The 27,452-nt window shown below is 42.2% G+C and overlaps 1 protein-coding gene across 1 annotated transcript in view; it reads left to right on the forward strand.

The window, feature by feature from the left end:
• Positions 1-18,739, forward strand: part of uqcc1 (ubiquinol-cytochrome c reductase complex assembly factor 1) — a 37,868-nt gene extending 19,129 nt beyond the window's left edge. The window contains exons 7-9 of the mRNA XM_071334647.1: positions 6,516-6,593; positions 6,901-7,014; positions 18,019-18,739. Coding sequence (XP_071190748.1) covers positions 6,516-6,593; positions 6,901-7,014; positions 18,019-18,153 — 327 coding nt within the window. The 3' untranslated portion in view covers positions 18,154-18,739. The remainder of the gene's footprint in view (positions 1-6,515; positions 6,594-6,900; positions 7,015-18,018) is intronic.
• Positions 18,740-27,452: the final 8,713 nt, after the last annotated feature.

A 27,452-nucleotide genomic window follows, 5' to 3' on the forward strand; every position in this document is an offset into this window, starting at 1 on the left:
TGGGATAGATTACTTCTGTATAGCCTACTTTTGTTGCATAACCCCTGAACCAGTTCTCTTGAACCAGACCAGCTTTGGCTGTCAGTCATGTCAACATGTACAGGGTTGTATGCTGGCCAACAATTTCACCAGCTATATGCACAGTAGGAAAGTCAAATGTCCTGTCTCCCACCGTCTATTCGTTGTAAGGAATGATTTGCCTGGTTATCAAGTCAAGATTCCCCCTTTGAGCTTTAAGTAATACTTTTCTATAACTTTCATGTTGATGGCTTCAAAATTGATTTATGGTTAAAACTTGTAATAGAGAAAGATGTCTGAAATGAATACCTTCCTTGTAAAACAAATGTCAATGTCTCCATTGTCAAAGGCCATGCCCTCGTATATCTTTTACAGTGCTCGCACTAACGTCTGAGGCCGCCGCGATCTTCGCCCATTTTCATGATTTACTTGCCCATCCAGACAGCTTTTCCATGCGGTAACACCGCTCCTTCCGTGCGGACTGTAAATCAAGAAGGAAAGGTTTCAGCATTGGATTTTACAAGAAAATCCTCACATTTTCAGGTGTCTGTTTAGGGAAAATGTATTCGGTCATTATCAGTATTATTTAGCCCAAATGAGGCAGGCGAGCTGCTGCCAGCTATTTGGAGTAATCCTCTGAGTGGGCCAGCTTTTACAGGGCCCTGAATAATCACCATGACGTACTGTAACCTCCACTATTAAATAGTTGAAATCAGCTGATAGAGCCATCTCGAAACATGAACCATCTTTGTGTGTCCTGTGTATAGGCCTACAATATTGTACATTGTAGTTCCATACCACGCCAGGAACACCTGAAGTCAAAGGTCGCTGCTCTCCATGCTCCGGTCACCCAAACATGCCTCGTTAAAGCCTGTTTTCCATGGAGAATTTGGGCATCCGTTGGCGTGACCTCATTCTCGACGGTGGCAGGGGAATGAGAACCCGAGCTGTAAAGATTGATAATGACTGCAGTAAGCGGGGCCCTCGCTGTAAGCTCAGTCGTATACCTTCTCCCGAAGCTTAACCACTCCTGTGCCCTGGCAGCTCAAGCCCCACTTGGCACTGCGTCAACTTGGCCTCATTTTCCTGCTCCTCCACCCAACTGGCCTGAGGGCACCACCGGGGCAAGCCCATGTAACTCCAGAGGAGAGGATTACTAAAATGAAGGGACCCCTTGTTCCCCACAGTGTTAACGTGGCACTGAGCAGATGGCTCTGCGAGTGCATATTCTGTCTTTACCTGGACAGTGGAGCTACAGACCAGTACAAGGCTGACACACTGGCTGTTTCATTAAATAGTACCCGCAAAACACCAGACTCAACGTCAACAGTGAAGAGGCGACTCCAGGATGCTGGCCTTCTAGGCAGGGTTCCTCTGTCCAGTGTCCTTTTGCCCATCTTTTATTTTTATTGGCCAATCTAAGAGATGGCTTTTTCTTTGCAACTCTGCCTAGAAGGCCAGCATCCCGGAGTCGTCTCTTCACTGTTGACATTGAGACTGGTGTTTTGCGGGTACTATTTAATGAAGGTGCCAGTTGAGGACTTGTGAGGCGTCTGGTTCTCAAACTAGACATTCTAATGTACTTGTCATCTTGCTCAGTAGTGGGCCGGGGCCTCCCACTCTTTCTATTCTGTTTAGTGCTCATTTGCACTGTTCTGTGAAGGGAGTAGTACACAGCGTTGTATGAGATCTTCAGTTTCTTGGCAATTTCTCGCATGGAATAGCCTTCATTTCTCAGAACAAGAATAGACTGACGAGTTTCAGAAGAAAGTTATTGGTTTCTGGCCATTTTGAGTCGGTAATCGAACCCACAAATGCTGATGCTCCAGATACTCAACTAGTCTAAAGAAGGCCGGTTTTATTGCTTCTTTAATGAGGACAACAGTTTTCAGCTGTGCTAACATAATTGCAAAAGGGTTTTCTAATGAACAATTAGCCTTTAAAAATGATAAACTTGGATTAGCTAACACAACGTGCCATTGAAACACAAGAGTGATGGTTGCTGATAATGGGCCTCTGTACGCCTATGTAGCTATTTCATAAAAAATCTGCCGTTTCCAGCTACAATAGTGATTTACAACATTAACCTGTCTAGCCCCGGGGTTCCGCTAGCGGAGCTCCTCCCACATTCCACTGAAAAGGCAGAGCGTGAAATTCAAAATTTTTTGGGGAGAAATATTTAACTTTCACACATTAACAAGTCCAATACAGCAAATGAAAGATAAACATCTTGTGAATCCAGTCAACATGTCCGATTTTTAAAATGTTTTACAGCGAAAACACCACGTATATTTATGTTAGCTCACCACCAAATACAAAAAAGCAGACATTTTTCACAGCACAGGTAGCATGCACAAAACCAACCAAACTAACCAAGAACCAACCAAACTAACCAAGAACCAACTTCATCAGATGACAGTCTTATAACATGTTACACAATAAATCTATGTTTTGTTTGAAAAATGTGCATATTTGAGCTATAAATCAGTTTTACATTGCAGCTACCATCACAGCTACCGTCACAAATAGCACCGAAGCAGCCAGAGTAATTAGAGACCAACGTGAAATACCTAAATACTCATCATAAAACATTTCTGAAAAATGCATGGTGTACAGCAAATGAAAGACAAGCATCTTGTGAATCCAGCCAATATTTCCGATTTTTTTTAAAGTGTTTTACAGCGAAAACACAATATAGCATTATATTAGCTTACTACAATAGCCTACCACACAACCGCATTCATTCATTCAAGGCACGTTAGCGATAGCAATAGGCACGTTAGCGATAGCGAATAAACCAGCAAAAGATATACATTTTTTCACTAACCTTCATAAACTTCATCAGATGACAGTCCTATAACATCATATTACACAATACATATATGGTTTGTTCGAAAATGTGCATATTTAGAGCTGATATCCGTGGTTATACATTCTGAAAACGTAGCATCTTTTTCCCAGAATGTCCGGATATTTCTCTGACACTCACCTATTCTGACCAAATAACTATTCATAAACATTACTAAAAAATACATGTTGTATAGGAAATGATAGATACACTAGTTCTTAATGCAATCGCCGTGTTAGAATTCTAAAAATAACTTCATTACGACATGCAGCTTACGTTATGGCGAGAGAGCGCCCAAAATCTGGGCGCAAACTAATAGTACACATGTTCGACAGATATATGAAATAACACCATAAATGAGTCCTACTTTTGTTGAGCTTCCATCAGAATGTTGTACAAGGGGTCCTTTGTCGGGAACAATCGTTGTTTGGTTTTAGAATGGTATTTTTCCCTCTCGAATGAGCAAGCAAAACTAGCCAAGTGGCGCTAAGCTCTCCTTCGTCACCAAACGCAAAGAACGCAACACGTCTAAACTCCCGAAAAAATTTCAATAATCTAATACAACTATATTGAAAAAACATACTTTACGATGATATCTTCACATTTATCAAATAAAATCAAAGCCGGAGATATAAGACGTCTATAACGATTGTTTTTCAGAAGCCAATACTGGTGACCTTTATGCGCTTCCTGAACAAATGAATTCTGGGGTCATGTCATTCCAAGCTGTCTCTTTTGACCATAGAAAGAGATTGAGACCCCATTTCACCTCTCACAGCCTATTGACATCTAGTGGAAGGCGTATGAAGTGCATGTATAGTCATACATCTCAAGCAAAATGATAGGGAGGGCCTGGAACAGAGCCTCGATTTGAGATTTTTCACTTTCTGACAGGAAGTTTGCTGCAAAATGAGTTCTGTTTTACTTGAGTGTTTTCTATCCAATAGTAATAATAATATGCATATTGTACGAGCAAGAATAGAGTACGAGGTCGTTTAAATTGGGCACAATTTTCCCCCAAAGTGTAAATAGCGCCCTCTATCCTCAACAGGTTAACGAAGTCTGCGCTCTATTTCTGATCAATTTGATGTTATTTTAATGGACAAAAAATGTAATTTTCTTCCAAAAACAAGGACATTTCTAAGTGACCCCAAACTTTTGAATGGGTGTGTGTGTGTTTAAGCTCCCGTCCCCGCTGGAGGCCTTATGGTAGGCCGTCAATGTAAATAAGAATTTGTTCTTAATTGACTTGCCTAGTTAAATAAAAAAAAATCTGCAAATATAGTAGCTTAAGTTTCAGATGAGGCATAAGGAAGGTCGTTGGTATATAAACTCGGCAAAAAAAGAAACGTCCCTTTTTCAGGACCCTGTCTTTCAAAGATAATTTGTAAAAATCCAAATAACTTCACATATCTTCATTGTAAAGGGTTTAAACACTGTTTCCCATGCTTGTTCAATGAACATGCACCTGTGGAACAGTCGTTAAGACACTAACAGCTTACAGACGGTAGGCAATTAAGGTCACAGTTTTGAAAACTTAGGACACTAAAGAGGCTTTCTACTGACTCTGAAAAACACCAAAAGAAAGATGCCCAGGGTCCCGGCTCATCTGTGTGAATGTGCCTTAGGCATGCTGCAAGGAGGCATGCGGACTGCAGATGTGGCCAGGGCAATAAATGACAATGTCCGTATTGTGAGACGCCTAAGACAGCGCTACAGGGAGACAGGACGGACAACTGATCGTCCTCGCAATGGCAGACCATCTAACAACACCTGCACAGGATTGGTACATCTGAACATCACACCTGCGGGACAGGTACAGGATGGCAACAACAACTGCCCGAGTTACACCAGGAACGCACGATCCCTCTATCAGTGCTCAGACTGTCCGTGAGAGGCTGGACTGAGGGCTTGTAGGCCTGTTGTAAGGCAGGTCCTCACTAGACATCACCGGCAACAATGTCGCCTATGGGCACAAACCCACTGTCGCTGGACCAGACAGGACTGGCAAAAAGTGCTCTTCACTGACAAGTCGTGGTTTTGTCTCACCAGGGGGGATGATCGGAATCAAGTTTATCGTCGAAGGAATTAGCGTTACACCGAGCCCTGTACTCTGGAGTGGGATCGATTTCGAGGTGGAGGGTCCGTCATGGTCTGGGGCGGTGTGTCACAGCATCATCGAACTGAGCTTGTTGTCATTGCAGGCAATCTCAACGCTGTGCGTTACAGGGAAGACATCCTCCTCCCTCGTGGTACCCTTACTGTAGGCTCATCCTGACATGACCCTCTAGCATGAGAATGCCACCACGCACAAAACAAGCAGTATGGCTGATTTTCCTGAAAGACAGGAATGTCAATGTTTGCCATGGCCAGCAAAGAGCCTGGATCTCAATCCCATTGAGCACGTCTGGGACCTGTTGGATTGGAGGGTGAGGGCTAGGGCTAGGACCATTCCCCCCAGAAATGTCTGGGAACTTGCAGGTGCCTTGGTGGAAGAGTGGGGTAACATCTCACAGCAAGAACTGGCAAATCTGGTGCAGTCCATGAGGAGGAGATGCACTGCAGTACTTAGTATCTGGTGTGGCCACCAGCTGCATTGACTTTTGATTTTGACCCCACCCCCCCCCCCCCCCCTTTGTTCAGGGACACATTATACCATTTCTGTTAGTCAAATATCTGTGGAACTTGTTCAGTTTATGTATCAGTTGTTGAATCTTATGTTCATACTAATATTTATGAACAAGTTTGCTGAAAATAAACGCAGTTGACAGTGAGAGGCCGCTGCTCTGCAGTATTCCACAGTTTAAAGCATGAGGGGAAGGAAATGTGGAAGCCTTTAAACTGATTTTTAATAAATGAGATCACTTTTTTTTTTTATGAATCCAAAAACACCAGAGATTGCAGCATGTTACTGTGGAGAATTGCACAGAGCAGAGGTTACGGGACTCATACTTGTCTTTTAGAACAATTACAACAAGGCCTAAGTGGGAGTTCTACTCCTGTCGAATCACGCCTGCTCAAAATTGACCTATTTTCAATGCGTGTCTCATCACACCTGAAATGTGAAATTGGGCGTGTCGAACCGGTAAAACTAGGTCCTCATCTATTGAGTTTTCAAACCCCTTCCAGGTTACTGTTTTTCAAGCTGCTGAGTTTGTATGGAAGATTCCTCGAGGCCACCTCTGATTTAATTCTTGTCACAGCCTATTGAGTTCTGTGTTTTACTCTCCTAGTCTATTACAATGCATTCATTATCTAAACTCCCTGAGTGTTATTAGTGTCCTTGGTGTACCTAATACAGTACTGTATGTACGTATGAGTGCTGTATTTATGTAAGGATAGTTTACACCACCTGCTGGACACACTCAGTGAGTGGCCACAAAGATCCCCTACTCTCAACCTAGTCCAACACTATAAACTGGCTCCAACAGCTCAAGGAAAAGGTTTATTTATATTTCAGGAGGGGAAAGTGTGTGTGCGTGCGCTTGAAGTGGAAAATGTGACCAAATTTGAGGAACTCAAGCAAAGCAGTAGTATTGGGACTGTTTACCCAAAATAGTGTTAATACCAACTTGGGTCCTTGCTCTGCAGCTGGCTAACCCACATCCCTCCATCTTCCTTCCTTCCCTCCTGTCTCTCGCCCGTCTAGATTGATGCCATTCACCGGAAGGAAAGCATGAGGGCTATGACAGAGACTTTCTATGCTGCTATTTTTGGATATGATGAGGTAAGACCCCGCTTTGACCATTAGGGTTATCTTTGCCTCAGCTGTGGCAGATAGTATAAAACACAACACACACACACTGGAAATGATGACTGGGAATGGAAGGGCCCCAGAGACCAAGCCTGCTTGGGAACAGGTCAGCAGCTAGCATGTCGTGGTGCTGTTCTAGGCCTGACCTGCGGAACGGTCCTGCAGGAGCCACTGTGTTCTGTCTGGTCCAGTCCTCAGTGTTATTTGACAACGCAGTGATGGAAGGTAATGAGCATGACGACAACCATGATTCACCTCCTCTGTGTTGTTGCATTTGAAGGGAATCCTTTCGGACGATGGGGTGCTGGCGGCCGCCCTGTGGAGGAACATGTTCAACCGCCAGTGCGAGGACCCCAGGCAGCTGGAGCTCATGGTGGAGTACGTCCGTAAACAGGTGAGAAAGGAAGACGAGCCTCCATATCACCACAAGATGGGATACGAGGACCCTAGTCCTCAGTGGTTCCCCAAATAAAGAAAACCACTGTTTCTGGCCTCAGTTTTCAGCCTGCACCCAAAAAGATTCTGCCCCGACTTCAGGTTTGGAAAGACCTGAGGGACGTGGGGACCCCCAGGCGTTTCACAATTTTGTTGTAGCCCTGAACTAGCTCACCTAATTCACCTATTCAAGGGTTTGATGATTAGTTGACAAGTTAAATCAGGTGTGCTAGTTCTGGAATAGTTCAAATACATGGAACGGCTGGGATTCCTGAGGAAATATTTGAAAAAGGCACTGGAGAGCCTAGTTTATATTAATTTGAGTTATTTAAACTGAATGTCTAAATAACAAAAAATAATGAAAACTAGGCTCCAAAGTGGCATTTGAAGACAATTGTTCACCAAAAAAGATTGAACATTTCGTCATGTTAAAGCTGACACTGGCGTGTTCCACACCTTATGCCAGGTTCGGCAAATTTACCTGTCTAACATCAGCTCGCTTGTGCTGAGGTGGGAGGGATGTAAATATAGGTGTGTCCTTAAAAACATTTGCCAATATGCACAACTAAGGATATTTAAGACTGACCAAAAGCAGGTTTACGGGGAACGCGATTGGTTATGGCATTGATTTTGACAGCAGAGAGGCACACAGTAGGCCTTATGTAGGCTTACATCACCAATGTTTTATTTAAAGAAAAACTTTCAACAGATTCCCAATCTTTTTATTTACATTTGATATTATTTTGCACAGCTTCTGTGAAAAGTTTGAGCACATTTCATGAAATGTGTCAGTGACTGTAGGAAGCCTATTTAGGAACAACAAGTTATTTTAATTAAAGTCCAAAAATGCGTCTTCCACTTTCCTCTGTTGGACCTAACTGTCATATATCAGGAATTCTGTAACAAAATCACTACTGGCTATATCAACAGAGATTGTGGGCTATATATATTTATATATTTGGGAGCTGTAATGGTGAGCGGACATTCCCCCTTCAAGCTCCTGTGAAAAGTTTGGATGTCCGTAAGACACTCCATAGTCTACATTGTCTTAGGCCTAATATTTTATGCCCACGGGCAGCAATTATTGTGCCTGTAACTGTATTTTGACACAGCCTATTTTAAAACAAGTTGTTTTATTAGAATTTACAGTAGGCTTATATCAGTGCAAAATTGTGAATGCTATGTTTCCATATTGAAGCCATGCAATGTTCAACATATTTAGCAAATATGGGATAGGCCTACATTTTATTTTGTTTCGGTAGGCTATTTAACAAACTAGGCTATAACGGACTAAGATTCTAATTGGAGTTGATGACGACGCAATCAGGGTTGGGTAGGTTACTTTCTAAATGTAATCCGTGACAGTTGCCATGAAAAAATATTGCGATACTGATATCTTCCCAGCCCTAGTTACTATACAAAAATATAAATGCAACATGTTGTCTCAGTCTGAAGTGTTGGTCCCATGTTTCATCAACTGAAATAAAAGATCCCAGAAATTTTCCATGCGCACAAAAAGCTTATTTCTGTCAGATTTTGGGCAGAAATTTGTTTCTATCCCTGTTGGTGAGCATTTTTCCTTTGCCAATATTATCCATCCACCTGACAGGTGTGGCATAGAAGAAGCTGGTTAAACAGTGTGATCATTACACAGGTGCACCTTGTGTTGGGGACAAAAGGCCACTCTAAAATGTGCAGTTGTCACACAACATTCCACAGATGTCTCAAGTTTTGAGGGAGCATGCAATTGGAATACTGACTGCAGGAATGTCCACCAGGGCTGTTGCCAGAATTTTATGTTAATTTCTCTACCACAAGTCACCTCCAACCTCATTTTAGAGAATTTGGAAGTCCGCCCAACTGGCCTCAACTGCAGATCATGTGTGACCACGCCAGCCCACCTCCATACCCGGCTTCTTCACCTGCAGGATGGTCTGAGATGAGCCACCTGGACAGCTGATAACTGTGGGTTTGCACAACCAAAGAATTACTGCTCAAACTGTCAGAGACCATCTCAGGGAACCTCATCTGCATGCTCATCGTCCTCACCTGAGTCTTGACCTGACTGCAGTTTGGCGTGGTAACCAACTTCAGTGGGAAAATTCTCACCTTGGATGGCCACTGGCATACTGGAGAAGTGTGCTCTTCATGGATGAATCCTGGTTTCAACTGTACCGGCAGATGGCAGACGCAGACAGCCATGGTGTCGTGTGTGCGAGCAGTTTGGTGTGCCCCGTGGTGGTAGGGTTATGGTATGGGCAGGCATAAGCTACAGACAACGAACACAATTGCAATTTAATCAATGGCAAATTGAATGCACAGATACCGTGTTGAGATCCTGAGGCTCATTGTCGTGCCATTCATCCACCACCATCACCTCCTGTTTCAGCATGATAATGCACGGCCCAAGGATATGTACACAATTCCTGGAAGCTGAAAATGTCCCAGTTCTTCCGTCCCAGCTTCCAGGAATTGTATGCATTGATTATGTTTGGGATGCTCTGAATCGGCATGTACGACAGCGTGTTCCCGCCAGTACGAGAAACTTTGCCTGTTCAACTCTATGAGAAGGAGATGTATCGAGCTGCATGAGGCAAATGGTGGTCACACCCGACACCGACTTTTTTACAGAAAATGTAAAGGTGTCTGTGACCAACAGATGCATATCTGTTATTCCCAGTCATGTGAAATCCATAGATTAGGGCCTAATGAATTTAAATAAATTTGACTGATTTTCCTTATTAACTGTAACTCGGTAAAATCTTTGGAATTGTTGCATTTGTTTTTGTTCAGTGTCATTTATTTAACTATTATAAGTAATGTCATTATCATTAGTAGGCTTAGTGTACAGTGGTTCCTCCTTTTTTTAAAGTTGTGAGTTTACGCCGCGGGACTTAGAGGTAATTTGTGGTTTAGTACGGTACCCTGTATCACCACTTCATTGCTCCAGACCAGCGCAAGGGGGAGTTAGTAGGACCCAAAAGCATAATCCGTGCTCGAACAATGAATGGGCGACATAAACCTAAATAGAAACTGATAATTTTCTCGCTCATTTTACATTATTTGAAAACCAAATAATCTCAAATATTTAAGGGGCATTGCACTAATAATGGCGCTGACTAGGGAAATGTTCCCGCTGTTCTGTTCTTAGTGTCAGTCTGCACGTTCAAACTAAAACAATGTAAGTAATAATGGCATCTTTATGCTTTCATTAATAAAATAATGATAAAAATACTCTTTCGAAATGCAGATGTTGATTTAGTTATGGATCCATAACGAATTACTATGGGAGTAAATATCACTGAATTACAGAAATATCCTCCAATCTCTATGTAATTATTGCCGTAGAGTCACGTCATATTTTTAGATATACTGTATATAGGCAACTTGAGTCTCACTAGTGTTGAGTAATGTGCTGTTAAAAGTGGTGTAGGTGTTATTTATTTAAAGAGCATATAGAAGCAACAGGATTTGAAGCAAAAGCCTACAACTATTTTAGCACTGTTTCGCGCTGCTCTGAGAACAGCATGGGGACTGGTCTAGATAACTCACTGAGATTTATATTTTCACTTCATCTCCATTTGAGTATTGGTTAGACTACAATTATACATGCTCTTGGTGTAACCTTTATTTAACTAGGCAAGTCAGTTAAAAACAAGGACAGCCTACTACTTCCTCCCCGTCGGGGAATTGAACACCGGTCTCCCACGTGCCCTGCCCGCACGACATGGGGATTCTTTGGCTAAATAGCCCAGTGCTGTACTGCCGACTGTCACGTTGTACAGCGTCATATATATATATATTATTTATATATACATACATACACACACACTCAGCAAAAAAAGAAACGTCAACTGCGTTTATTTTCAGCAAACTTAACATGTGTAAATATTTGTATGAACATGACAATATTCAACAACTGAGACATAAACTGAACAAGTTCCACAGACATTTGACTAATAGAAATGGAATAATGTGTCCCTGATCAAAGGGGGGTCAAAAGTAACCACCAACTGCATTAAGTACTGCAGTGCATCTCCTCATGGACTGCACCAGATTTGCCAGTTCTTGCTGTGAGATGTTACCCCACTCTTCCACCAAGGCACCTGCAAGTTCCCGGACATTTCTGGGGGGGAATGGTCCTAGCCCTCACCCTCCGATCCAACGGGTCCCAGACGTGCTACATGGGATTGAGATCTGGGCTCTTCGCTGGCCATGGCAGAACATGGACATTCCTGTTTTTCAGGAAATCACGGACAGAATGAGCAGTATGGCTGGTGGCATTGCCCTGCTGGAGGGTCATGTCAGGATGAGCCTACAGGAAGGTTACCACATGAGGGAGGAGGATGTCTTCCCTGTAATGCACAACGTGGAGATTGCCTGCACTGACAACAAGCTCAGTCCGATGATGCTGTGACACACTGCCCCAGACCATGACGGACCCTCCACCTCGAAATCGATCTCGCTCCAGAGTGCAGGCCAAGTCTATATTATGGGAAGAACAGCTCAAATCAGCAGATAGTTTCTATCATTACTTTTAGACATGGTCAGTCAATCTGGAAAAATGGCAAATGCAGTCGCAAAAACGATCAAGCGCTATGATGAAACTGGCTCTCATGAGGACTGCCACAGGAAAGGAAGACCCGGAGTCACATCTGCTGCAGAGGATAAGTTCAGTTACCAGCCTCAGAAATTGCAGTCCAAATAAATGCTTCACAGAGTTCAAGTAAGCAAGACACATCTCAACATCAACTGTTCAGAGGAGATTGTGTGAATCAGGCCTTCATGGTCAAATTGCTGCAAAGAAACCACTACTAAAGGACACCAATAAGAAGAAGAGACTTGCTTGCGCCAAGAAACATGAGCAATGGACATTAGACCGGTGGACATCTGTCCTTTGGTCTGATGAGTCCAAATTTGAGATTTTTGGTTCCAACCGCCATTTCTTTGTGAAATGCAGAGTAGGTGAACGGATGATCTCCGCATGTGTGGTTCCCACTGAAGCATGGAGGACGTTGTGCGGGGGTGCTTTGCTGGTGACAGTCTGATTTATTTAGAATTGAAGGCACACTTAACCAGCATGGCTACCACAGCATTCTGAAGAGATACGCCATCCCATCTGATTTGCGCTTAGTCCCACTATAATTTGTTTCTCAACAGGACAATGACCCAAAACACACACCCATGCTGTGTAAGGGCTATTTGACCAAGAAGGAGAGTGATGGAGTGCTGCATCAAATGACCTGACCTCCACAATCACCCGACCTCAACCCAATTGAGATGGTTTGGGATGAGTTGGACCGCAGAGTGAAGGAAAATCAGCCAACAAGTACTCAGCATATGTGGGAACTCCTTCAAAACTGTTGGGAAAGCATTCCAGGTGAAGCTGGTTGAGAGAATGCCAAAAGTGTGCAATGCAAGGCAAAGGGTGGCTACTTTGAAGAATCTCAAATTTCTTGTTATTTCATAGTTTTGATGCGTTCAATATTATTCTACAATGTAGAAAATAGTAAAAATAAAGAGAAACCCTTGACTGGTACTGTAGCTGATTTGGTTAAAACATATAGCATGTCTCTAATATATGGGATAAAACATATTTACAATTTTCAATCAATCGATTGGTCGAGAAGGGTGGCATCCCTAGTGGCAACTTGGAGACACCATGTTAGACCTCTCACTCAAACCTTTTTTCCTGTCTTGCACCTACTCCAAAATGTCCAGTGTGTTTTCAGATTTCATTATTGACAAATGCTGTGGAAACTACAGTAAATGTAAAATACAGTGGTTTAACATAAGTTTAAAAAATACTTTGAAGTACCCCAAAACACAATTTAAGTAGTATCTACAGTACTATTTATATTTTTGACAACTTTTACCCCACTACGTTCCTAAAGAAAATTTACTTTTTATTCCCATACATTTTGATGCTTCATTTGTAAATGATGTCTGCGTGTGCCCCTGGCTACCTGTGAATAAAAAAAATCAGTGTTGCTTAAGGAATATGTAATTTTGTAATTTATTTCTAGCATTTACTTTTGATGCTTAAGTACACTGCTCAAAAAAATAAAGGGAACACTTAAACAACACAATGTAACTCCAAGTCAATCACACTTCTGTGAAATCAAACTGTCCACTTAGGAAGCAACACTGATTGACAATAAATTTCACATGCTGTTGTGCAAATGGAATAGACAAAAGTTGGAAATTATAGGCAATAGCAAGACACCCCCAATAAAGGAGTGGTTCTGCAGGTGGTGACCACTTCTGTTCCTATGCTTCCTGGCTGATGTTTTGGTCACTTTTGAATGCTGGCGGTGCTTTCACTCTAGTGGTAGCATGAGACGGAGTCTACAACCCACCCCAGAGTTCAGGTAAGGTAGTGCAGCTCATCCAGGATGGCACATCAATGCGAGCTGTGGCAAGAAGGTTTGCTGTGTCTGTCAGCGTAGTGTCCAGAGCATGGAGGCGCTACCAGGAGACAGGCCAGTACATCAGGAGACGTGTAGGAGGTGCACATTTGTGGCCTACTTGAGGTCATTTTGCAGGGCTCTGGCAGTGCTCCTCCTTGCACAAAGGCGGAGGTAGCGGTCCTGCTGCTGGGTTGTTGCCCTCCTACGGCCTCCTCCACGTCTCCTGATGTACTGGCCTGTCTCCTGGTAGCGCCTCCATGCTCTGGACACTACGCTGACAGACACAGCAAACCTTCTTGCCACAGCTCGCATTGATGTGCCATCCTGGATGAGCTGCACTACCTGAGCCACTTGTGTGGGTTGTAGACTCCGTCTCATGTTACCACTAGAGTGAAAGCATCGCCAGCATTCAAAAGTGACCAAAACATCAGCCAGGAAGCATAGGAACTGAGAAGTGGTCTGTGGTCACCACCTGCAGAACCACTCCTTTATTGGGGGTGTCTTGCTAATGGCCTATAATTTCCACATTTTGTCTATTCCATTTGCACAACAGCATGTGAAATTTATTGTCAATCAGTGTTGCTTCCTAAGTGGACAGTTTGATTTCACAGAAGTGTGATTGACTTGGAGTTACATTGTGTTTAAGTGTTCCCTTTATTTTTTTGAGCAGTGTATATTTAAAACCCAATACATTTACTCAAGTAGTATTTTACTTGGTGACTTTTACTTGTCATTTTCTTTTAAGAGATCTTTATTTTACTTGGGTACTTTTTCCACCACTGGTAAAATGCACAAAATCAAGTCTGTTAGTATTCAAGTCTTGTCAGGTGAGCTTTTGTCCTCACATTTTGGTCTAACAAGCTCCTAAATGTTCTCTTTCAATTGCTACCATGGTCATACATAATGCTTTTTATAGTTATTCCGTTAGAAACATTTAAATTTGGCCATATCCATATAGGCCTATTTCTACGAGTGTAAAGGGTTAAAGGTGTCAGATTTACGGTCAAACTAAATCAAGCGTTTGACCGTTTCCTCGACCCAAGCCGGCATGGCGACAGTGAAACTGATGTTAGTACGAAAACATATGAAAGTGGCGTTGGGAACGTGTGACGGCCACTCCACTGGCACCCCCCTTGGTCTTGTAGTCCTGAGTTATTGGTGTGTACGTTGTCCAGGGCCTGACCCACTCCTGCCTGCTTGCATTAAAGGTCTCCTCGCATCACTGCACACAGAGACAGGGCCCTGCCCTAGGGCCATGCCACAGGTTACAGTTAGCTAGCCTACATTACAGGCACTGCCAGCAATTTATGAGACGAGGGGGGACTTTTCAAGAGGGGAAAAAAACTAAAGATACTGTTTCTCTGAGCTCGCAGGGATTTCAAGAGCGTAGTCGAGCTCTTGAAAGGTAGAGGAAATGAGAGACTGGGAGAAAAGGCAGTGCAAAGAAAACAGGTTTGTTAATCAAGTGGGCCAGAGCTGTTAAATCACAGGTGCAGCACATAAAACCTGGCCATGCCTGATGACACACTACAGGAGATGTAATCGCAGGCCCTCGGCCCCTTCCCCAGCGATGAAGTCACGTACAGTGGTGGCTCGCTGCACTGGCATTGCCACTGCATCGTTACACACACTACTTACTTTCATCAAATGCTCCTTCCATGAGCTCAAGCCACTTAATTAATTAAAGATGCAATATGTAACTTTTTGGGTGACCCTACCAAATTCACATTGAAATGTGAGTTATATACGGTGCATTTGGAAAGTATTCAGACCCCTTGACTTTTTCCAGATTTTGTTATGTTACAGCCTTATTCTAAAATGGATTGAATTGTTTATTTTCCCTCAGTCTACACACACTACCCCATAATGACAAAGCAAAAACATATTTTTTTTTAGGTCTCTCCAGAGATGTTCAATCAGGTTTAAATCTGGGCTCTGGCTGGCCTACTCAAGGACATTGAGGCTTGTCCCGAAGCCACTCCTGCGTGGTCTTGGCTGTGTGCTCCAGGTCGTTGTTCTGTTGGAAGGTGAACCTTCACCCCAGTCTGAGGTCCTGAGCGAACTGGAGCAGGTTTTCATCAAGGATCTCTCTCTACTTTGCTCTGTTCATCTTTCCCTCGATCCTGACTAGTTTCCCAGTCGCTGAAAAACATCCCCACAGCATGATGCTGCCACCATCATGCTTCATCGTAGGGATGGTGCCAGGTTTCCTCCAGACATGACGCTTGGCATTCAGGCAAAATAGTTAAATCTTGGTTTCATCAGACCAGAGAATCTTGTTTCTCATGGTCTGAGAGTCCTTAAGGTGCCTTTTGGCAAACTCCAAGCGGGCTGTCATGTGCCTTTTTTTTCTTTCGTCTGGCCACTGAACCATAAAGGCCTGATTTGGTGGAGTGCTGCAGAGATGGGAGACCCTTCCAAAAGGACAACCATCTCCACAGAGGAACTCTGGAGCTCTGTCAGTGACCATCGGGTTCTTGGTCACCTCCCTGACCAAGGCCCTTCTCCCCCGATTGCTCAGTTTGGTCGGGCGGCCAGCTCTTGAACGAGTATTGGTGGTTCCAAACTTCTTCCGTTTAACAATGATGGAGGCCGCTGTGCTCTTGGGGACCTTCAATGCTGCAGAACATTTTTGGTACACTCCCCAGATCTGTGCCTCGACACAATCTTGTATTGTACACAATCTTTACAGACAATTCCTTCAACCTCATGGCTTGGTTTTTGCGCTAAAAGTAATTTAATTTGCTTTAGAATACGTCTGTAACATAACAAAATGTGGGAAAAGGAAGGGGTCTGAATACTTTCCGAATGAACTGTCGATCGGTTATTCTCATTAAAGGCAAGTCTAAGGAGCGGTAGATAAGTTCTGTGTGTGCGATTTCTATACTTCCCATTTGAAGTTTTGTTTTTGCGTCTTTTACTTACAGTTTGATTACCAGCTGAAAATAAAATAACTCTGGTTATTGAAAAGGTATTTCATAGCGGTTTGGATGGGGGAACTCTAGAAAGAGGCCAGTGATTCCGAGTTAGATGACCCTACAAATGTACTTTTCCCAGTCAGAGCTCGTTAATGGCACGCTAATTACAGAATATAGCTTACGGTTGTGAGTGACGAAATAAAAGCAGGGCATTCTACCTAAGAATTGTTGTACTTGGACTGTCTCGTTTGCCTTTAGTTATCCTAATTTGACTTTGGTGCAGGTCATGTTGTTCTTCACATTACCGTCTCTGGTAAACACACACTATATCAAATAAAATCAAAGTTTATTTGTCACATGCACAGCATACAGAAGGTGTAAACGGTTCAATGAAATGGTTACTTGCATAGTGGAGTCATTTTTTTAGACATCTAGCTAGCTAAACAATTAGCCATAATACCAACTCATAACATTAGTACCATGCATGAATCTGTAGGTAGCTAAAGCTAACCAACCAGCTAGCAATGCAAATGTATTTCTGAGATACAAATAATATTACTACACAGATCATACACAACATTAGCTAGCTAACAGTATGCTTTAACTGGCACTGAAAACAACTTTCTGACAAAATTCGAAACATATCTGAAAATGTAGCTTGCTGAACTCTTACCCGTATACATGGATGAACGCTTCTCCCTCTGTCATGGATGCCATAGTTGCCGTTAGTTTGAAGATGTAATCCGGAGACAGATGTTTTATACAACAGCCTTCTGACTCTTTTCAACTCCCTCGGTTAAACTTATTCCGTGACAACACGCCGTTTCTTCCCCATCACTGTCATCAGAAGACTCTACAATGTCTGGGTCAGTTAAAATGTCAGGGATTTCCTCATCTGATTCATTTGCAGTGTCCGAGAATGTCAGCATGGCACGATTGTCCTACAGAAAGTAATCATCACAACCTTTTTCCCTCTGATTTTGACTTTGTCGATAACACGTAAAATTCAGTGCAGCAACATTGAGAGCAGTAGCAACACTTTTTTTTTGCAGTTCTTTATCTTTCTAAAGCTGTGGTAGAAAGGATTATCGATACATACTGAGCAGCTCATGTTATAGACTGACGCGTTGGTACACCAATCTGAACTCCTCTCTCTCGGGCATGTCCAGCCCATCCATTATCTCAGCCAGCTAGCGGGAAGATTCTTGCCATTTTTTGTGGCTGAATCAACTAGGCTTGTAATTTTAACAATTGTATTCGTATTTACAGATGGCATACTAGTTTGTTATTAAGGCACATGAAAGTTCACAATTTCCAGAAGACATTTCTGCAAAACGCATTTTGATTTAAATAATAAAATGCCTCTCCTGTGAAGTAGTGACGTGCGACATACGCCTAGCTTAACGGGTCACAATATACAGCACTTGTTGAGTTTTTGTCCAACACAAAATACTATGTTGAGAAATACTTGAGTAGGTTGCTTTGGTTTTGTTCACCATTTCAATGTTCCACAAACTATCATTGACTATTCAGTACATAATAAAAATATGAAGCATCAGTTTGCCTCTGTAATGATGTCCTTGTGCCAGTCTTAATGGTGCTTTCTTTGTCTTTATCTGTGCTTGTTCCACACAGATGCAGTTTATCGACGCTCTGGACGGGGAGGACCTCCTGCTGACTGGGGAGGTCAATTGGCGCCCCCTTCTGGAGGATAATGCACAGAGCATCCTGAAGGTCCCCACGCCCACCTACAACGACGCTGGGCTCTAAGACGCCCACCCCCATCACCCTGCTCCACCTCCTTCTCTACCCATACTCCTCTGTGGCCAGAAACACTGTACTCTAGGCAGGATAGCCATGCAGGGACTCTCACACCTGATCTACACAACATACACCCTCTCTCTCCCTTCACCCCCCCCCCCCCCTTTCCCCACCCACCCTCTAAAACAATCCCCTAACCAGTGTCCCATCAACCAACTGACTGGCAGGGAATACCATCCACCGCCATTTCCTATACGTTTTGAGAGTAAGAAGATGCCCGCTTGGAATGTTGCACTTCATTTAAAAAATTATGCAGAAATCCTTTCTAGTTATCTATTTTTTCTGATGCCATAATATTTATAAGCGTTCTTCATAGCCTTTGCTGTTACATGCCCCGCTGTCTAAGTTTTTCTGGTGCAGCAGTTCCGTCTTCCAATGCTCTCAGAATGTTATGGGAAACAAATACATGTTGCCTGGCGAATCATCAATGTATAAAATGGGACTTTTGCCCTAACTGAAATAAGTCTCAAAGGAATTTTTGTTTTTCTTTTTGTTTGTATGAATCCTCCTTCAAAATAAATCTGTAAACCAGTAATGAAGTGCCTGATGAGTATATCCCAGTTTTGCATAACAGGTGTGCTAGTTGATACGTGTTTGTCAGTTGCTTTCAGCCAATTGCTTTAGGTCTTTGACAGTGAATGGAGGCTTCTCCATGGAAACGGTGGTGTTGGGTTTCCCTCTGACTGACAGATCACTGTCTCGTTGGTCCACAAGGGGCTCTGGGAGAGGGAAAGAGTCTACTGGGGCCTGTGTGTGTGAGAACAGGTCTAAAGGGTGTTTAAGAAAGGGAAGTTTTGTGCTCTGGCCTGGAGAAGAGACATAGATACAGACTCCTCTCAGGAATAACAGTTGTCCAGTTGCAAATTAATTACAGGCCCCACCATGAGGCACTTTTCTTTTTTGTTAAATTCATCTGAAAGAATTTGAAATGGTACATATTTTCTGGAGCTGTATGTTTCCTTTTTTACACCTTTTGGTTTGGAATTGGGTATGTGTGCGAGTGTCTGGCCATCCGTGTGGCTGTTCAGCTGACTGTCTGTGACTGTGAGGGAGGGAGTGGGCCCTTTTAGGTCTCACCTCATGCATTTGTTTTAGGGCTTTTTTTCCCACAGCAGGAGTTCTCTCATTCAGTGAAATCACCCCATCCATACAGTCTTTTACCTATGCTTTGAAACACTCATATGGGAGATGTATGTCACATTTCCCATAAAAGTTTAGAAAACGCATCTTATGAAAAGACAACAATCCAAAACTAGCGATGGGGGCATAAACATGCTATTGGTCATTTTATGATGCTTGGAAGTGATTTTAAACAAAGATGGAGTCATCAGCAAGTCACCATTGTTCACTTAAGCCACAGGTCTATATAAAAAGGACTTTATATACAGTTGCTAGTGGTTAGTACTACATGGTCATATGATCCTGTTTAGTGTACCTTTCTAGGCCATGTCTATTTGCTCTGCGAGCAGCCAGGCGCTGACCTATGCTGCTAACACAGAGATCATGTGCAGGTTTACAGCACGGTGGTTTTAGAGCAGTCATCAGGACAGCAGTAAAACTAACGCAGTCTTCCTGTGTTATATTATCCTTCAGGTGTGTCACCTGGTGTTTACTTACGACACCATGACCCACACAGCCTGCTCACATGACCAGGCAGGATTCAGTGTGCCACTTCTGTTGTGTTGTTACGTCTTCCAGTACTGTGACCCTTTTGGGTTCAGATCAGTCACCCCATTTCCTCTACTTGTGTTCAGATCGGTGCTCCACCTTTCTACAAAGATTTTTTTTGTGATCTGAATAGTGCTGCGGTAATCTTATCAAAGATGACCTTTGAGTTTTCTTGACCTTGTGATTCGACCAGGAAAAACTCAGGGCTGTATCCAACACTGCTATATTTCCAGTTTGGGTAAAAGTTGAGGGAAGCCTTAGCGAATATTCCCAGTGAATTGTTGGATGAGGCAGTTATTCTCCTGTTGTGAAACAAATGTGGTATTGCCCATAGTTGAAGTACAGTAGTCTCATCTATGTCTCAGCGATACACAGTGTAACGCCCAACCTTCCCCCAAACTATATTTAACAACCTATCCAAAATATTACATCTCAAACACTTTAAACAGGAAATGCAAACTCAAGTCGGCTTAGTCAGTGTTCCCATGGTACTAAACTGTAAATGTCCCGAGGCCCAGACCAGAGAGTGACAAACAGCGTCTTGGAAAAGGTCAACGTTAAAGCTGTTGAGAGCAATGTTGTCAGGCTGCAATTTATTACCATGAGCTGGATGGAGGCCCTGGCACCGCACCAGGGAGTCAACTGGTTCAAACATTAACCTGTTTTTTTCCTATTTGTTTTCTTCATGAGAGTCCTGGAGGAGCACTCACCCTGCTGCTGTGTTAAGGGAGTGTTTAGTGCATGCCTATGGGTGGAGGAGGTTTGACGTCACAAACCCAGTGGTATCACGGCTAAGCTCGCTTCAGGTGATATGTATAATCTCTAGGTGTAAGCAGTACTGTCAGTAACTTGAATGCAGAAAATTGTTTCCTCCCTAAGGAGATAATGTGGTATGTTGATTTAGCTTAGTTCGGAAAACGTTACGAGGGTTCTGGCCCACGTTGATTTCAGAGAAATTATTTTAATTGGGATGTCATATAATCAATCAAATGACACTCCAAAGTGCTCAGTGAAAATCTGAGATGGCCCTTCCAATTTTTATTTACTTATGCTCTTAATTTTGCAGGGATAAACATCTGTATGGCCTTTCCATTGTATTAATGAAATGAGGTCATTTTAAGCATTTAAGCAATCTGGCCAGCCCTCGGAGCCTGGTTCCTCTAGGTTTTTTCCTAGGTTCCTGCCTTCTCGGAAGTTGTTCCCCTACAGCAACCTTTCGGTTACTGGCCCAATGCTCTAACCACTAGGCTACCTGCCGCCCCTCTTTGTGACAACTGCTGATGGGGGAAAAAGGCTTTATAAAATGCGTTGGATTGATTTGCCGTAAATATATCATCTAGATATGTTAAGTTTGTAGACTGCCTCTGTCAATAAATAACTTTGTGCATGTGAGGCTATCATGAAAATGACTACAGAGTAAGCCAAGCACTTCTTAATTGTTGTGCTATATCCTTTCATTTAAGAACCTGTTCCTCTAACTACACTTTATTCAGCCAGTCTTTACAGGCAATTCCTAGGAGGTTAAACATGATCTAGGAGAAGCTGGATTAGCAGGGTGAGAGCAGCTAGCTAAGAAGGTTATCTGATGAAACGTTCCATATTGGAGTAAAAATTATAATTTTTTTTAGATCCAATGCTTAGTCAAGACTACAGTGGGATTGTAGCATAACCTAGACCTGTCTTGTGAGCCCTACTTAACGCATGCACGGGGATGCAGCTTGATTTGATAAATAGACAGGGAAATAAGTGCTAAATTGTTGTTTTTTTCTGACTGAATCAATTCGGAATGTTTTCCCTAGCTGAGAGAAGAAAAAAATAAGAAACAATGCTCAGGACTGACACATCTTACCGAAATATGTATTGTATGCAAACCCTACAGCATGTGCTACAGTACCCTTATATGTTTGATGGTTTTATAAGCAAAAGTATTTCTACAAAGAGAATGAATTCATTAGGAGAGTGTTGGCCTTGTGTCATATGGGGCATCCTTGACTTATATCAACTTTTGCTGAGCGGTTGCTGGGACAAGTTCGAGTCAGGTCACATCTTTTTAATCAAATCGAATTTTGCAAATTTGTACTTGCCCTCCCTGCAGGGCTGTGGCTGTCATTTCCATTTAGAATGTAACTCCTGTTATTTAAGCATTACTTCAGCACCTCTTAGCACCACCCTTCACAAACAATCAGATCAAAACCATTATTTGAGTTCTCCATCCTGAAACGTCAGAAAAGCTAAGGAAGAAGGTGCCAAAGATGCCAGATGTCTGGGTAGTTCAACAATTCTACGGCAATTCTTCCATTTTTTTTTTTACTGGAATAATGGGTGGTGGCATATTACTATTGGTGGGATATTTATGTATAAATTAATAAATAAGGCTGGCACGTAGCTCATAGTCAATGTATTATTACGATTGCCATTTCACCTATTTGAAAGGTCCAATTTGTATTTCTGAGAATATATGTCCCCTCAAACTCAGCAAGATAATCCTGCTGTGTGTTATTGATTGTGATTTCAAGATGATCCATTGAAAAGAAGTTGACGTCCCATATCTAAAAAGGGAATATCTGTTTACTACTTTGCTGGTCCCAAAAGTGATTGCAGCAGCAAAGCAGTAGGCGAACATGATATTTTTCTGTTTATTGGACCTTTTTGTCCAGCTCCTGTTATTATTGTGGATGTGTATAAAACCCCCTCCTTTCATTATTTCTATATCTGTTAAAATAATGTGCTATTCACAACACAAGTGTTTGCTGTTGTATCACGGTGAGCTGTGTCACCATTACCTCTATGGGCAGCGGTGTAGCTTCCTCATTGTCTAACTATATTTTATACAACACAATTGATGTAGACACTGAAATTACAGCCTGAAGCTATTACATAAGTCCGTCAGGAACTCCTGTATCATTGCTTTTTGTACATTTATGGAATACTTCGTGTCGCTGTTTTCCCGGAGAATAATGTTAAGCTTCTCAACACGTTTCCCTTTGCTCCACCTGAGCTGAAAGAATCTGGTGAAACCTGATTTGTTCGTTTTGTACGGAACACACTGTAGTTGCAGTGGTGATAGTAGTGCAAACTGATGACAAATCCTGTCTCGTGATAATGGGTGGCTAGAGAAAGAACACATCTAAGTTTTGACAGCTTTTAGATTGGTAGATATGGATGTGATCAACAAGAATAACCCTACTTGTACTGTTAACACTTCAGTGACAGACGATTAGTTGATTCGGAGATAAGTTATTGTAGATAAGGGCTTGATGTCAGGCATTGTATGTATGATATCAACCAGGTATAATGTTGCTGAACATGAAATAGTAACTACAACCATGGGTATTGATTACCTCTACATCCTGCCGCATCACTTCACAATGGAGTAAGTACTAGTTTTGAGCTTTTGTGGGAAGAAAGTTTCCACCATGGGTGGGCCTACAGCTGTCTTACCCCAGTAAGGATCTCTTCAGTAAATGTGATCAAAAGTATTAACTGCCGATCAGTTTAATTTTTAAATATCCTTCTTTTGAAATAGAACCTTACATTATGGAAAATTCAATCATTATTTTGTATCAATCAATTTGACCCGAAACAAAACAAATGACACATTCAATATCTGAGCCTCAGATGCTGAGATGTAGGCTACCAATTTCCTTCCTGTTGAAGACTTTTAATTCGGGTGTGGATGCTTTTTTTATATAATTTACCTTGTGGCTTTTTATGAGCAAGATGACATGTAAATTAACTTCTACAATGTCATGCACTCTTCCCTAGTTCCTATATTTACTATTCAGTCAGTGGCAGTGAAGCCATAGCCAAGCTGGTATGATATGAGTGCCTGATCAAGCAAGCCTATTAGATCTAAATGCTTACATTGCTAGAAGGCAAAATACTAGATGTAACATCGTAAAGGTAAATCCGATACACTCAAAATAGTATGTTATATTTGGTATGGTTATATAAGTCAAAAGCAGAAGTAGTGTGGGTGGAGCTCATCTTGGTCAACTTTAGCATTTAACTAATTAGCACATTTTCAACTACTTAATACTTTTTACTTACTTTGCAACTACTTAGCATGTTGCCTAATCCTTCTCCTAACCTTAACCCTGTTAGCTAACCCTAACTTTAACCCTTTTAGCTAAAACATCCCCTAACCATAACCCTTTAACCTAACTCCTAACCCCTAGCCTAGCTAATGTTAGCCAGCTATCTAACGTTAGCCACCTAACTAGAATTTGTAATGTATCATACGTTTTGCAAATTCGTAACATGTAATACGAATTGTAAATAGTAACATATCATACGAAATGAGTGATAGCATCCACAAATTAATACATCCAGAATAATATGAAATGCTCTGAGACCAGGTTGAAAATAGAGGTAAATTACTACCAGATAGTCTTGTCTTGTGGACCTGTTTGTCAAATTTAGGTGGACACACAACTCAGAAGCCATATCTTTGACACTGCTTGAGACCCATTTGCCTATTACATACAAAATTAGGTAGGCCTATAAACAATGTATAATAGGCCTACATTGCCTACTTATAACCTATGTAATAAAATAGAAAGGTGACATCAGGTATAGGTTTGTAACAGCGTATTAGGAGAAGTTGCAGCCATGCATTCGTTTGTTGTATGCAGACTACAACAACAACAAAAAACTATGGAGTGCTAATTCTACATTGTCACTTAATAACTTTATCCCACTCACGGGGAGGGGTGGACTTGAGAGAGCTCTCAGCCGATTTTAAGGTGGAACATTAGACTGTGTAGAGCCCTTAATCTAACGTAGCAGGCATAAAGGCCTCCCTGAAATGCAATACCACCAATGTTACATATATATATACTACCGTTCAAAAGTTTGGGGTCACTTAGAAATGTCCTTGTTTTTTAAAGAAAAGCACATTTTTGTCCATGTAAAATCATGTTTAAATTGATCAGAAATACAGTGTAGACATTGTTAATGTTGTAAATGACTATTGTAGCCAGAAAACAGCAGATTTTTTTTATGGAATATCTACATAGGCGTACAGAGGCCCATTATCAGCAACCATCACTCCTGTGTTCTAATGGCACGTTGTGTTAGCTAATCCAAGTTTATCATTTTAAAAGGCTAATTGATCATTAGAAAACCCTTTTGCACTTTTGCAAAAAAATTGTACCCGCAAAACACCAGTCTCAACGTCAACAGTGAAGAGGCAACTCTGGAATGCTGGCCTTTTAGGCAGAGTTGCAAAGAAAAAGCCATATCTCAGACTGGCCAATAAAATGAAAAGATTAAGATGGCCAAAAGAACACAGACACTGGACAGAGGAATTCTGCCTAGAAGGCCAGCATCCCGGAGTTGCCTCTTCACTGTTGACATTGAGACTGGTGTTTTGCGTGCACTATATAATGAAGCTGGCAGTTGAGGACTTGTGAGGTGTCTGTTTCTCAAACTAGACACTCTAATGTACTTGTCCTCTTGCTCAGTTGTGCATCGGGACCTCCCACTCCTCTTTCTATTCTGGTTAGAGACAGTTTGCGCTGTTCTGTGAAGGGGGTAGTACACAGCGTTGTACGAGATCTTCAGTTTCTTGCCAATTTCTCGCATGGAATAGCCTTCATTTCTCAGAACAAGAATAGACTGAGTTTCAGAAGAAAGTTATTGGTTTCTGGCCATTTTGAGCCTGTAATCGAACCCACAAATGCTGATGCTCCAGATACTCAACTAGTCTAAAGAAGGCCCGTTTTATAGCATCTTTAATCAGCACAACAGTTTTCAGCTGTGTTAACATAATTGCAAAAGGGTTTTCTAATGATTATTTGCCTTTTTAAAATGATAAACTTGGATTAGCTAACACAACGTGCCATTGAAACAAAGGAGTGATGGTTGCTGATAATGGGCCTCTGTATGCCCATGTAGATATTCCATAAAAAATCTGCCGTTTCCAGCTACAATAGTCATTTACAACATTAACATTGTCTATACTCTATTATATTTATTTCTACACAATATTACTACACTGTATTTTTGATCAATTTGCTGTTATTTTAATGGACAAAAAAAATTGCTTTTCTTTCAAAAACAAGGACATTTCTAAGGGAGCCCAAACTTTTGAATGGCTGTGCCTTTGGAAAGTATTCAGACCCCTTGACTTTTTCCACATTTTGTTATGTTACAGCCTTATTCTAAAATGTATTACATCGCCCCCCCCCAGCGATTACAGCCTCGAGTCTTCTTGGGTATGACGCTACAAGCTTGGCACACCTGTATTTGGGGAGTGTCTCACATTCTCCTCTGCAGATCCTCTCAAGCTCTGTCAGGTTGCTGCACAGCTATTTTCAGGTCTCTCCAGAGATGTTAGATCGGGTTCAAGTCCGGGCTCTGGCTGGGGCACTCAAGGACATTCAGAGGCTTGTCCCGAAGCCACTCCTGCGTGGTCTTGGCTGTGTGCTCAGGGTCGTTCTATTGGAAGGTGAACCTTCACCCCAGTCTGAGGTCCTGACTGCTCTGGAGCAGGTTTTCATCAAGGATCTCTCTGTACTTGCTCCATTCATCTTTGCCTCGATTCTGTCTAGTCCCTGCAGCTGAAAAACATCCCACAGCATGATGCTGCCACCCCCATAATTCACTGTAGGGATGGTGCCAGGTTTCCTCCAGACCTGACGTTTAGCATTCAAGCAAAATAGTTAAATCTTGGTTTCATCAGACCAGATAGTTTTGTTTCTCATGGTCTAAGAGTCTTCAGGTGCCTTTTGGCAAACTGCAAGTGGGCTGTCATGTGTCTTTTTACTGAGGAGTGGCTTCTGTCTGGTCACTCTGCATAAAGGCCTGATTGGTGGAGTGCTGCAGAAATGTTTTGATACCCTTCCCCAGATCTGTGCCTCAACACAATCCTGTCTCTGAGCTCTACGGACAATTCCTAAAACCTCATGGCTTGGTTTTTGCACTGACATGCACTGTCAACTATGGGACCTTTATATAGACTGTTGTGTGCCTTTCCAAATCATGTCCATTCAATTGAATTTACCACAGGTGGACTCCAAGTTGTAGAAACATCTCAAGGATGAACAATGGAAACAGGATGCACCTGAGCTCAATGGTGAGTCTCATAGGGTCTGAATAGTTATGTAAATAAGGTATTTTTAATATAAATTTTAAATAATTTTACAAAAATGTCTGTAGATTGCTATGGAATTATTATTTATCCGTTTTAGAATAAGGCTGTAACGTAACAAAATGTGGAAAAGTCCAGGGGTCTGAATACTTTCCAAATGCACTGTATGAAGGCTACCATAAAGAGACACTGGGGATAGGTTTTCAATTTCTTATTATGTGAGCGAGAGGTGGAGCCAGATGACGTTAGATACCGTGACCGATATATACAGGGGTTTATTCATTACACCAATTATGTTGCAAAACTTTTCGTAAACGGAAGAAAACGGAACGAGGGCGAGACCTACCTGAATGTGTCCAATAGCAACGCTTGTTTTCGTTGCAAAACGCAACTTTTTGGACTAATGATTACACCCTGGTGAGCAAGAGGCGGTGTGCTTCTGAACAGACTATTAGACCAACAATACGAAAGCCCCGGCGGGAATAGC

Source organism: Salvelinus alpinus, chromosome 12 (assembly GCF_045679555.1).
Source record: "Salvelinus alpinus chromosome 12, SLU_Salpinus.1, whole genome shotgun sequence".
Taxonomy (NCBI): Eukaryota; Metazoa; Chordata; class Actinopteri; order Salmoniformes; family Salmonidae; genus Salvelinus; species Salvelinus alpinus.